Source organism: Oncorhynchus clarkii, chromosome 16, assembly GCF_045791955.1.
Source record: "Oncorhynchus clarkii lewisi isolate Uvic-CL-2024 chromosome 16, UVic_Ocla_1.0, whole genome shotgun sequence".
Lineage (NCBI taxonomy): Eukaryota > Metazoa > Chordata > Actinopteri > Salmoniformes > Salmonidae > Oncorhynchus > Oncorhynchus clarkii.
The window spans coordinates 40,305,987-40,319,023 of record NC_092162.1 but is presented as its reverse complement, the minus strand read 5'-3'; the positions used below and the strand labels follow the sequence as shown (position 1 = coordinate 40,319,023).

Sequence of the window (13,037 nt, the reverse complement as noted above, 5' to 3'; positions counted from 1 at the left end):
GTGCGTCAAGCATTGCGCTGTTTATGACTTCACGCCTATCAACTCCCAAGATGAGGCTGGTGTAACCAAAGTGAAATGGCTAGCTAATTAGCGTGCGCTAATAGCATTTCAAACGTCACTCGCTCTGAGCCTTCTAGTAGTTGTTCCCCTTGCTCTGCATGGGTAATGCTGCTTCGATGGTGGCTGTTGTCGTTGTGTTGCTGGTTCGAGCCCAGGGAGGAGCAAGGAGAGGGACGGAAGCTATACTGTTACACTTGCAATACTAAAGTGCCTATAAGAACATCCAATAGTCAAAGGTTAATGAAATACAAATGGTATAGAGGGAAATAGTCCTATAATTCCTATAATAACTACAACCTAAAACTTCTTACCTGGGAATATTGAAGACTGTTAAATGTTAAATGGAACCACCAGCTTTCATATGTTCTCATGTTCTGAGCAAGGAACTGAAACGTTAGCTTTCTTACATAGCACATATTGCACTTTTACTTTCTTCTCCAACACTTTGTTTTTGCATTATTTAAACCAAATTTGAGGCTAAATTGATTTTATTGATGTATTATATTAAGTTAAAATAAGTGTTCATTCAGTATTGTTGTAATTGTCATTATTACAAATAAATAAATAAAAATTGGCCGATTTTTAATCGGTATCGTCTTTTTTTGGTCCTCCAATAATCTGTATCGGCGTTGAAAAATCATAATCGGTCGACCTCTAATAATAATGCCATAAAACAATATTAATGTGTGTGCCTGTGTCTCTTCACAGTCTGTGTTATTCCATAAGGTGTAGTTTTCTGTTCTTTAGATTTGATTTTACTGCTCGCAAGAGTTACTTGATGTGGAATATAGTTCCTTGAAGTCATGGCTCTGTGCAGTAGTGTGTGTTTCCCGGAGTCTCTTCTGGATATGGGGAGTATCCTGGGGCAAGAGACCCCTGGTGACATGTCTTGTGGGGTATGCATGGGTCTCTGAGCTTTGTGCTAGGTCGTTTGAACAGACAGCTTGGTGCTTTCAACATGTTAAAACCCCTCACAAAGACAAGTATTGATGCAGTCAATCTCTCCTCTACTTTGAGCCAGGAGAGATTGACATGTATGTCATTGATGTTAGCTCTCTGGGTATATTTAAGAGTCAGCTGTGCTGCTCTGTTCTGGGCCAACTGTAATTTGCCTATGTCTCTCTTGGTGGCATTTGACTGGGGAGTAGTCCTGGTGTGAACAAAACTAGGGCCTGTAGGACTTGTTTTGCTGAGCAATGTCAAGAAAGCAGAGAAGCGCTTTATTACAAACAGACCTCTCCCCATCTTAGCTACTGTTGCATCAATATGTTTTGACCATGACGGTTTACAATCCAGGGTTACTCAAAGCAGTTTAGTCTCCTTAAATTGCTCAATTTTCACATTCATTTCAAGATTTAGTTGATGTTTTAGTGAATGGTTTGTCCCAAATAAAATGTATTTCGTTTTTGAAATATTTAGTACTATCTTATTACTTTCCACCCATTCTAAAACGGACTGCAGTTCTTTAGGTATTGCAGTGATTTAACTTGCTGTGGTAGCTGATGTGTATACTGTTTAGTCATCAGCATACATAGACACACAGGCTTTACTCAGTAACAGTGGCAGGTCATTAGTAAAGATTGAAAAAAGTAAGGGGCCTATACATCTGCCCTGGGGAATGCCCGACTCTACCTGGATTATGTTGGAGAGGCTTCCATTAAAGAACACCATCTGTGTTCTGTTAAATAGGGAATTCTCAATCGACAAAAAAGCATTTTTCCAGCAGCCTATTATGATCAATAATGTCAAAAGCTGCACTGAAGTCTGAAAAAACAACTCCTACTAGCTTCTCATACATTTCTTTCAGCCAATCATCAGTCATTTGTGTAAGTGCTGTACATGTTGAGTGCCCCTCCCTGCTTTGCTATTCTTCTGTAGTGGAATGACTTTTTCTTCCTTCCAGGCCTGAGGGCACTTACTGTTCTGTAGGCTTAGATTAAAGAGATGGCAAATAGGAGTGGCAATATAGTCCGCTATCATCCTCGGTACATTTCCATCCAGCCCCAGGTGGCTTGTCATTGTTGATTGACAACAATAATTTTTTCAATGCTTACACACTCGCTTAATGGATTTTTTTTTTTACAATGCTTGTCTTTCATAATTTGATGAGTTATGAATGGCTGTGTAGGTTCAGAGGTTGTTGTTGGCATTGCCTAAGTTTGCTAATCTTCCAAATGAAAGTAGATGGCAATATCAGTAGGCTTTGTGATGAATGAGTCATCTGATTCAATGAAGGATGGAGTGAGTTTGCTTTTTACTATCATTCTTTATTAGGGCTTGGCGATATGGCCAAAATATAATTTGACAGTATTTTATGTTTTAGATTAATGCAAATTCAATTTTGCTTTATAAGTAGTGAGTGACACTAGGGTGGCAACACATACATTCTAAGTGATTCCAATGGGTCTTTCTTCATTCTGATTTGCTTTATTCTGTTCAGTTAAACTTCAACCCAAAATTATTTTCTGCATTTTAATCAATTACTGCATTTCCTACACTCATTTGAGATTGTTTCCACACTGCCACATAGGGCTGCATGATATTGGCAAAAGATCTTTGCCTTATTTTTAACCAAATGTTGCAATTGCGATTTGACTTGCGATTTATATTTTTTTTAAACTTGTCATGGAAATGGAATGATTTATAATTCTATAGTTGGAACATAATAGTAGGCACTTTGAATACAGAGTTTCACATGACAACGAATAAAAATGCCAGGGAGGAGTTATTGTAACAGGGTAGGAACCAAAGTGTTGGTCAGTGTTTTTCCTAGGGGACCCTATAATCTTTGACTACATTAAATGTTTTATTTTAGCTACTTCATGTAGCTAACATATTCATGCTTCACCAAATCCTCTTTCGTTTAGAAGATACTGTCGCACAAACAACATGCTTATTTAGGCCTACACCATCACTGGTATCAGGCTGTATAGCTATCTACATTTGCTCTGACTCAGTACATTTATTAGCTAATGATTTAGCGTTAGTCGTTAACACGATGTAGCCACAGCTTACTAAGAAAACTAGATGTTTACAGATGCAAGAGACACAGACTAATAATGAAATTATGGAACGCTTGTGGATTTATATTAAGACGCAAAGTGGAAACGGCATCGTTGTCATCAACATTGTTGTGCTGCATTGACTGAACACAACTGTCTCATGGTGAGCAACAACAAATGCGCTCCTTGAGTGACTGGGCAGGGCTAGGATTGTGTGAAAAGAGTGAGATGACTCAAGTAGCGGAGTAAATTATAGGCACTTTAGTATTGCCAGTGTAACAGTAGAGCTTCCGTCCCTCTCCTCGCCCCTACCTGGGCTCGAACCAGGAACACATCGACAACAGCCACCCTCGAAGCATCATTACCCATCGCTCCACAAGGGGAACAACTACTCCAAGTCTCAGAGCGAGTGACGTTTGAAACGCTATTAGCGTGCCCCCCGCTAACTAGCTAGCCATTTCACATCGGTTACACCAGCCTAATCTCGGGAGTTGATAGGCTTGAAGTCATAAACGGCTCAATGCTTGAAGCATTGTGAAGAGCTGCTGCTGCCTACACCATCACTCAGTCAGACTGCTCTGTCAAATATCAAATCATACTTAATTATAACATAATAACACACAGAAATACGAGCCTTTGGTCATTAATATGGTCGAATCCGGAAACTATCATTTCAAAAACAAAACGTTTATTCTTTCTGTGAAATACGGAACCGTTCCGTATTTTATCTAACGGGTGGCATCCCTAAGTCTAAATATTGCTGTTACATTGAAGGTTGTACAATGTTATGTCATAATTCCGTAAAATTCTGGCAAATTAGTTCACAACGAGCCAGGTGGCCCAAACTGTTGCATATACCCTGACTCTGCGTGCAATGAACGCAAGAGAAGTGACACAATTTAACCTGGTTAATATTGCCTGCTAACCTGGATTTATTTTGGCTAAATATGCAGGTTTAAAAATATATACTTCTGTGTATTGATTTTAAGAAAGGCATTGATGTTTATGGTTAGGTACAGTCGTGCAACGATTGTGCTTTTTTCACAAATGCGCTTTTGTTAAATTAACCCCCGTTTGGCGAAGTTGGCTGTTTTTGTTAGGAAGAAATAGTCTTCACACAGTTCGCAACGAGCCAGGCTGCCCAAACTGCTGCATATACCCTGACTCTGTTGCAAGAGAAGTGACACAATTTCCCTAGTTAAAATAAATTCATGTTAGCAGGCAATATTAACTAAATATGCAGGTTTAAAAATATATATTTGTGTATTAATTTTAAGAAAGGCATTGATGTTTATGGTTAGGTACACGTTGGAGCAACGACAGACCTTTTTCGCGAATGCGCACCGCATTGATTATATGCAACGCAGGACGCGCTAGATAAACTAGTAATATCATCAACCATGTGTAGTTAACTAATGATTATGATTGATTGTTTTTTTTATAAGATAAGTTTAATGCTAGCTAGCAATTTACCTTACTTCTTACTGCATTCGCATAACGCTCCTCGTGGAGTGCAATGTAAGGCAGGTGGTTAGAGCTTTGGACTAGTTAACCGTAAGGTTGCAAGATTGAATCCCCGAGCTGACAAGGTAAATCTTTCATTCTGCCCCTGAACAAGGCAGTTAACCCACTGTTCATAGGCCGTCATTGAAAATAAGAATGTGTTCTTAACTGACATGCCTAGTTAAATAAAGGTGTAAAAAAAAAAAAAGAATCTGCCAAATCGGTGTCCAAAAATACAGATTTCCGATTGTTATGAAAACCAGTTGCATAGGGAGGTGTTCAGACCCAGGGTCCCAAGCTTGGTGACGAGCCTGGAGGGGACTATTGTGTTTAACGCTGATCTGTAGTCGATTAAACAGAATTCTCACACAGGTATTCCTTTTGTTTCGTTGGGTGAGGGCAGTGTGGAGTGCACTTGAGATTACTAAGTCTGGGTCTGTTGGGGCGGTATGCAAATTGGAGTGGGTCTAGCGCAGGTTTCCTCAACTGATAACAAAAAAATAGAAGACTTGTTGGTAATAAGACTGTAAAAACACAAGCAAATCAGTTCCAAGAGATTTTTTATTTTAGAAATCTTTCCCAAACTTCCCACATATAAGAGAGAAATGTAAATGTAAGCCAGGTTTGAAAATATTTGTGTAAGTCAAATATTTGATCTGTTTGGGCATAGGGGTCACGTTAACACAGAATTCAGCATTTTCATTATCCAGAAAAAAATAATTATAAAACGCATAAGGAATATCTTGCTGAGTTTTGTTAACATTTCTTGTAGTTTCTGCTCGGTGTCAGACTCATTTTGTGCTTAATTTGGACTTCTCAACGGGCTTTTGATCACTGGACAGGGCTCTGACTGATGTGTAGCTGCAGTGCCTTCAGAATGTATTCATGGTCTAAGGCACTGCATCGCAGTGTGCCACCAGAGACTCTGGGTTCGAGCCCAGGCTCTGTCGCAGCCGGCCGCGACTGGGAGGTCCATGGGGCGACGCACAATAGGCCTAGTGTCGTCCGGGTTAGGGAGGGTTTGGCCGGTAGGGATATCCTTGTCTCATCGCGCACTAGCGACTCGTGTGGCGGGCCGGGCGCAGTGCACGCTGACCAGGTCGCTAGGTGTACGGTGTTTCCTCCGACACATTGGTGCGGCTGGCTTCCGGGTTAAGAAGCAGTGCGGCTTGGTTGGGTTGTGTTTCGGAGGACGCATGACTCTCGACCTTCGTCTCTCCCGAGCCCGTACGATGAGACAAGATAGTAACTACTAACAATTGGATACCACGAAATTGGGGAGAAAAGGAAGTAAAATAAAAAAGAAAGTATTCATACCCCTTGACTTATTCCACATTTTGTTGTTGTGGCCTAAATTCTAAATAGATTAAAGTTCTCACCAATCGACACCCCATAATGAAAAAGTAAAAACATGTTTTTAAAATTTTAGCAATTATTTTTTTAAATGGAATACATAAATATCTAATTTCACACCCCTTAGTCATTTCAAGTCTCTAAGACTTTGTATTTGCACATTATTTGTTTTATTCTTCAAGCTCTGTCAAGTTGATTATTGCTAGACAACCATGTTCAAATCTTAACAAATTTTCAAGTCGATTTTAAGTCAATAACTAGGCCACTTAGTTCATTCAACGTCGTCTTGGTAAGCAACTCAAGGATATATTTGGCTTCGTTTTAGGCAAATGTATCTCCCAGTGTCTGATGGAAAGCAGACAACCAGGTTTTCCTTTAGGATTTTGCCTGTACCTAGCTCTATTCTGTTTCTTTTTATCCCCCCCCAAAACTCCCTAATCCTTTCCAATTACAAGCATACCCATAATATGATTCAGCCACCACAATGCTTGAAAATATGAAGTGGTACTCAGTGATGCGTTGGATTTGCCCAAAACATAATGCTTTGTATTCAGGACATAGTTAATTTCCTTGCCACATTTTTTGCAGTTTTACTTTCGTGCCTTGTTAAAAACAGGATGCATGTTTTGGAAGATTTTTATTCTGTACAGGCTTCCCTCTTTTCACTAGTAGTTGATCCATCCGGTCTTCTCCTATCCATTAAACACTAACTGTTTTAAAGTTGCCATTGGCCTCATTGTGAAATCCCTGAGCAGTTTTGTTCCTCTCCGGTATCTGAGTTAAGAAGGATGCCTGTATCTTTTACATTGATTTAACCTTTATTTAACTTGGCAAGTCAAGAACAAATTCTTATTTACAACAACGGCCTACCCCGGCCAAACCCGGACAACGCTGGGCCTATTGTGTGCCGCCCTATGGGACTCCCAATCACGGCCGAATGTGATACAGCCTGTATTTGAGCCAGGGACTGTAGTGACGCCTCTTGGGCTGAGATGCGGTGCCTTAGACAGCTGCGCCACTCGGGAGCTTTGTCGTGACTGGGTGTATCGATATACCATCCAAAGTGTAATTAATAACTTCACCATGCTCAAAGGGATATTCAAGGTCTGCTTTTTATTTTTTTACCCATTTACCAGTAGGTACCCTTCTATGCGAGGCATTGGAAAATCTCCCTGGTCTTTGTGGTTGAATCTGTGTTTGAAATGCACTGCTCGACTGAGGGACCTTACAGATAATTGTACATGTATGTGTGGGGTACAGAGATGAGGTAGTAATTCAGATCATTTTAAACACCATCATTGCACACAGAGTGAGTCTATGCAAATGTTTACTCCTGATGCTTGCCATATCAAAGGGGTTGAAATACTTTTTGACTTCAGCTTTTCATCTTTAAAATGTCTAAAAATAATAAGGGGTATTGTATGTTGGTCAGTAACATAACATTTCAGTTTAATCCATTTTAAATTCAGGCTCTAAGACAACAAAATGGGGTTTAAAAGGCGTGTGAATACTTTCTGTAGGCACTCTATTTTTCTCTCGTACTTTTCTCGGTAATATGCAAGATTAACTTATTGCCTTCGGAAAGTATTCAGACCCCTTGACATTTTCCACATTTTGTGAAGTTACAGCCTTATTCTAAAATGGATTAAAACATTATTACATATACATATTTTTTTTAATCTCAGCAATGCACACGATACCGTAATGAAAAAGACAAAACAGGTTTTTAGATATGTTTGCAAATGTATTAAATAAAAAATAACAGAGATACCTTGACATAAGTATTCAGACCCTTTGATATGAGTCTCAAAATTGAGCTCTGCTGCATCTTGTTTCCATTGATCATCCTTGAGATGTTTATACAACTTGATTGTAGTCCACCTGTGCTAAATTCAATTGATTGGGAATGATTTGGAAAGACACACACCTGTCTATATAAGGTCCCACAGTTGACAGTGCATGTCAGAGCACAAACAAAGCCATGAGGTCGTAGTAATTGTCCGTAGAGCTCCGAGACAGGATTGTATCGAAGCACAAATCTAGGGAAGGGTAACCCAAAATATTCTGCAGCATTGAAGGTCCCCAAGAACAGATGCCTCCGTCATTCTTAAATGAAAGAAGTTTGGAACCACCAAGACTCTTCCTAGAGCTGGCTGCCTGGCCAAACTGAGCAATCAGGGGAGAAGGGCCTTGGTCAGGGAGGTGACCAAGAACCCGATGGTTACTCTGACAGAGCTCCATCTCCACAGAGGGACTCTGGGAGAAACTTCCAGAAGGACAGCCAACTCTGCAGTACTCCACCAATTAGGCATTTATGGTAGTGTGGCCAGATGGGAGCCACTCCTCAGTAAAAGGCACATGACAGCCCGCTTGGAGTTTGCCAAAGGCGGCAGGGTGGCCTAGTGGTTAGAGCGTTGGACTAGTAACCGGAAGGTTGCGAGTTCAAAACCCCCGAGCTGACAAGGTACAAATCTGTCGTTCTGCCCCCGAACAGGCAGTTAACCCACTGTTCCTAGGCCGTCATTGAAAATAAGAATTTGTTCTTAACTGACTTGCCTGGTTAAATAAAGGTAAAATAAAATAAATAAATAAATAAAGGACTCTCAGACCATGAGAAACAAGATTCTCTGGTCAGATGAAACCAAGATTGAACTCTTTGGGCTGCATGCCAAATGTCACATTTGGAGGAGACCTGGCACCATCCCTACGGTGAAGCATGGTGGTGGCGGCATCATGCTGTGGGGATGTATTTTCAGCGGCAGGGAATGGGAAACTAGTCAGGATCTATGCAAAGATGAATCGAACAAAGTACAGCAAAATCCTTGATGAAAACCTGCTCCAGAGAGGTCAGGACCTCAGACTGGGGTGAAGGTTCACCTTCCAACAGGACAACAACCCTAAGCACACAGCCAAGACAATGCAGGAGTGGCTACAAGAGAAGTCCCTGAGTGGCCAGGCCAGAGCCCAGCCATGAACCCGAACATCTCTGGAGAGACCTGAAAATAACTGTGTAGCTATGCTCCCCATCCAACTTGACATAGCTTTAGATGATCTACAGAGAAGAATGGGCCGCGCTTGTAGCGTCATACCCAAAAACACTCGAGGCTGTAATCGCTGCCAAAGGTTCTTCAACAAAGTACTGAGTAAAAGGTCTGAATACTTACGTATGTGATATTTAGCAACAATAAAAATAAATTAAAAACTGTTTGTCTTTGTCATTATGGGGTATTGTGTGTAGAATAAGGCTGTAACCTAACAAAATGTGGAAAAAGTCAAAGGGTCTGAATACATTCCGAAGGTACAGTATATGTACCAGTCAATGTTGCTCAGTCAATGTTGCTGGCTGCAATCCTTCTATGATAAACATTAGAAATATGATGGCAATGGATAATCTTTGCAAAAAAAGAACATGCTTTTTCACTTTTAGCTTATTTACTTGTGTGGCTGCTAGCTAAATAGCATTGCACTTCTGTTGTAATCTGATGTAATTTAAGCTATTTTCTGCTGAATGTGTTGCACTAATGCATTTTCTTTGAATGGAAACTATAGTTGCACGCCCCTGATCAGTCTGTTGAAGCAAAGAAAACTGTTCATTTTCAATATAAAACGTAGGTGAAATAGTTTAATGCGCACGTTTTTTGATGTTCTGCGTTCTTGAAAATGCAGATTTCTTGACTATTAACGCGGGGCTTCTTGCAGTGAATTTGAAGTCTACAAATGATTTGTAATTATGTTCCAGCTCCTTTGACCATCCACTCAGTAACAAAATTGTCCCCTGGCTGAATCTAGTTGATGATCCCTGGTGTAGGGTGTCTGGGAGGATTTGAGTTGTGTGCTATAAACAGCCTTTCAAAGCACTTCATGATTACAGATAAGTGATACCGGGCGGTAGTCATTGTGGCAGGTAGCCTTAGAGTGCTCTGAGAACACAGCCCACGGGTGTTGACCTGATTTAAAAACCTTACTCACGCAGTCCCCTGGGTCGGCGGGGGCCCTCATGCATTGCCCTCATGTTGTTTTTTGTCGAAGCGTAAAATGCGTTGGGGTCCTCTGGTACAGAGGCATCGTTGGGCAGATCATGGCTGGGTCTTCCTTTTTTAATCTGTAATTGACTGTAGCCCCTTCCTCATATGGTGGGCGGCGGAGCAAGTGATTGAGGTGGTTAGCTCGTTGGCGCTATCGCCGTAGTCCCGGAACTTATTCTAGTCAGTGCTAGCACATCAGTCCTGTAGCATAGCCTCTGTGTATCATGGGTACTTCCTGTCTGAGCTTCTGCTAGGGGCTTCTGATACGAACGAGGGCCTTGTATGCTTGCTTGTGGGTAGAGTAACAGTTCTCTAGGCGAAGGGGACTTGTTGATGGAAGTTGGACAACACGTGTCTTAATGACGCAGAATTAAAATCACCGGCAACAAGGAACGCAGCCTCCAGGTACAAGATTTCCTGCTTGTTTATAGCCTCATACAGTTTAAGTGCCAACTTGTTGTTTTTCTTGTTCTGAGGTGGATTATATGCAGCAGTCTCACAGAAATTCTCTCTCGGGAGGTAGAAGGGTCTGTATTTGAACCGGGTATCCCAAGACTGGTGAACAATGGGTCAAGACTTCCACTGAGCTAGAGAGACTTCCACTGTGTTTTCAGAGAGAGTGAGTGTTGGACAGGTTCACAGCCAGAGGCGCAGGAGGACTACCCTCTCCTGTATGGGCTGAATCACCTTTCACCTACTTATGCTTGGCTCTACTGCCAGCCGCTGGCTGTGACTGTATCTCTCTCGCTCCCTGCCTGGCTCGCTGAGAAGGCAGAGAGGGGTGGTTGCCCAGGGCAGTGGGGAGCCTGGGGAGGCGGTGGGCCATCCAGCTGTAGACTGGAATGGAGTCGGCCAGCCAGGCCGGGTGTGTGCGTATGTGAGAGAGAGGAGAGGCTGGGGTTGAAAAGTCAATGATTTAATAGCAGCCCCTGACAGCAGTTTTCCATTTAAAGTTGTGACTCAGTGAAGTTCTCACAGTAACTGTTGACTGTTCGATTTTCTGTTAGGCCTAAATGTCTCACTCCTCCCCGATCTAATTGTGAAACACCAGCAATGTGGTACACACCTGGGTATGTGTCACATACAATGTTCCCTCTAAGCTGTGGGTGCGCAGCTCCCCGGGACTGGTGCGCAGAAGAAATATCAGCATCCGCAGAGAAGCACATTGAACTTCACTCAGCTTTCTAGTTTTCCCCTTTAGTTAACTCTATCAAAGTTTCCCTCTATTGTTCGAATTGTAATCGAATCAACACAATATTAGCCACTTTCAATGCAACATACCGAAACAAAAAGAAGTATGCAAGTGATTTTCTTGTAGGCAGAGTGCATTGGAGTAGGATTCTATTGCATTCACAGGCACGACTCTGGCCCAAACTCTACACAGATCTGTGCGCCATAACTAATCAGAGCTGCAGTATCCCAATATGCAAATAGACCATTGCCATATGGATCTGTGCCATTCAATTTGACCTGCACTGTGTTTACAGCATGAGTGGTCGTGAGTAGATGCGCTTGTTTTGAGATCAAAGCAAGAGCTGCATGATGCCAGGTGTGTACATTTTATCATATTCTTTGTTAGTGAGTTATTAGTCCAGTTATAGATCATTTCTAGTCTGCAATGGGGGAGTGATTGCTTCCTAAAAAGCAGAAAATGTGTGCATTTCAAGTCTGGTAAAGAGCTTTTCTTGTATTTTGAGACGGGCTTGAATAAGCTATGAGGCCAATAGGCAGAGGGTAGCATAATTTGTCAGATTTTCTATAATAATGGTATGGAAATAAGGACTTTTATTTAGTCAAATGGTTTCTTGCATCAAACATCACAAAATGTTCAGTCAGAAATTTGCTCAATGCCAAAAATATTTTTGAGGGAACATTGGTCACACATGCATCAATATTCTTTCCCATATGAAAATGTGTGTGTGCCACATCTTTGCTTTCTTGAATAGACTACTTATTATTTATCATGCTTGTGTCTTCTTACATAGGTGAATTGTTATGAATCATGTAGGCATTGTTTCTGACTGTTACAGTGGACTGTGTGTTATGTTCAAATAGCCTAAATCCACTTCAAGGAGAGATGAGAGTGCGAATATCTTTTTCAATTGTTCCGTTTATCTTCCGTTAGTCAGCACATTACCTAAGGGCGCGCTTTCTTTATTTCTTGACCTAGGTGACCATAATGGACACAGGGGTGAGAGGGACAATAGCAGTAGGCCTGGTGCCACAGTTCTACAAGCTGGACCATCAGCCAGGCTGGCTGCCACAGTCTGTAGCCTACCACGCTGATGACGGCAAGTAAGTCTCACACCATGCAGATGACCGCAAGTAGGCCTCAGTCATACCAGCTCCTCAGTTTGACCTCTAAGATGTATTGTTTTGGTTGTATGCTAATTGCAGGGACTTTCAGAGATGCGATGGACCTTATTTTTATTGATTTATTTCACCTTTATTTTAGCAGGAAGTCCCATTTTTAAGACCAGATTTTTTTACCACCACAAAAATATTTACACCACAGGCATGATAATGTCCTACGGCATTGTCCAGTGTGAATAAGGCTCAATGAGTCACTGTTATCCTTTTTCTTATGTATAGGCTGTACGATGGGAACCCTGTGGGCCAGCAGTTTGGGCCCAAATGCAACCGTGGTGACAGGATTGGCTGTGGAATATACTGTGATACCATCGAGGCTGGGTTGACCACGGTCTTTTTCACCAAAAATGGCAAAGAGGTGAGTTGCTCCTTGCTTTTGCCCAAGTTCCACAATGAGAGACCATCAAATAATAGGGGCTTAACTTCAGTGCTCTTGACCGCTGCTTAAAGGGGAATGAAGGTGTTTTACAAGCTAGGTCAAATGTCGCTAAGCCTTGTTAATACCCAAGAAAGGCAGAGGCAATAATTTTGATACTTTGTATCCCTAATTTTCTTCATTATTTTGTCAGTTACCTGTACATAATGATTAACCGTTGATCAATTTTAGTGAAGCAGGTGGTCAATGCTGACACCACGTTTGAATTCTGAGTACACTCTTTAAACCGGCAGAGATTTGTTCTGTCTTGCAAAACATGGGTGGTTAATTCACTGCAGTATTAGGCCT

At 41.5% G+C, this 13,037-nt stretch overlaps 2 protein-coding genes across 6 annotated transcripts in view; one reads left to right on the top strand and one right to left on the bottom strand.

Annotated features, from left to right (window-relative positions):
- The window catches only part of LOC139368447 (SPRY domain-containing protein 3-like), an 88,745-nt gene that overhangs the window by 19,788 nt on the left and 55,920 nt on the right, over positions 1-13,037 (top strand). For all 3 annotated transcript variants that reach the window (XR_011626964.1, XM_071107349.1, XM_071107348.1), the window contains exons 4-5: positions 12,114-12,238; positions 12,536-12,671. Coding sequence is in view for 2 of the 3 variants with exons in the window: in XM_071107349.1 (XP_070963450.1) it covers positions 12,114-12,238; positions 12,536-12,671 (261 nt within the window). In the remaining variant the exon portion in view is untranslated. The remainder of the gene's footprint in view (positions 1-12,113; positions 12,239-12,535; positions 12,672-13,037) is intronic.
- LOC139368448 (insulin-like growth factor-binding protein 6) overlaps positions 1-13,037 on the bottom strand; it is an 81,428-nt gene that overhangs the window by 26,740 nt on the left and 41,651 nt on the right. The window lies entirely within an intron of this gene.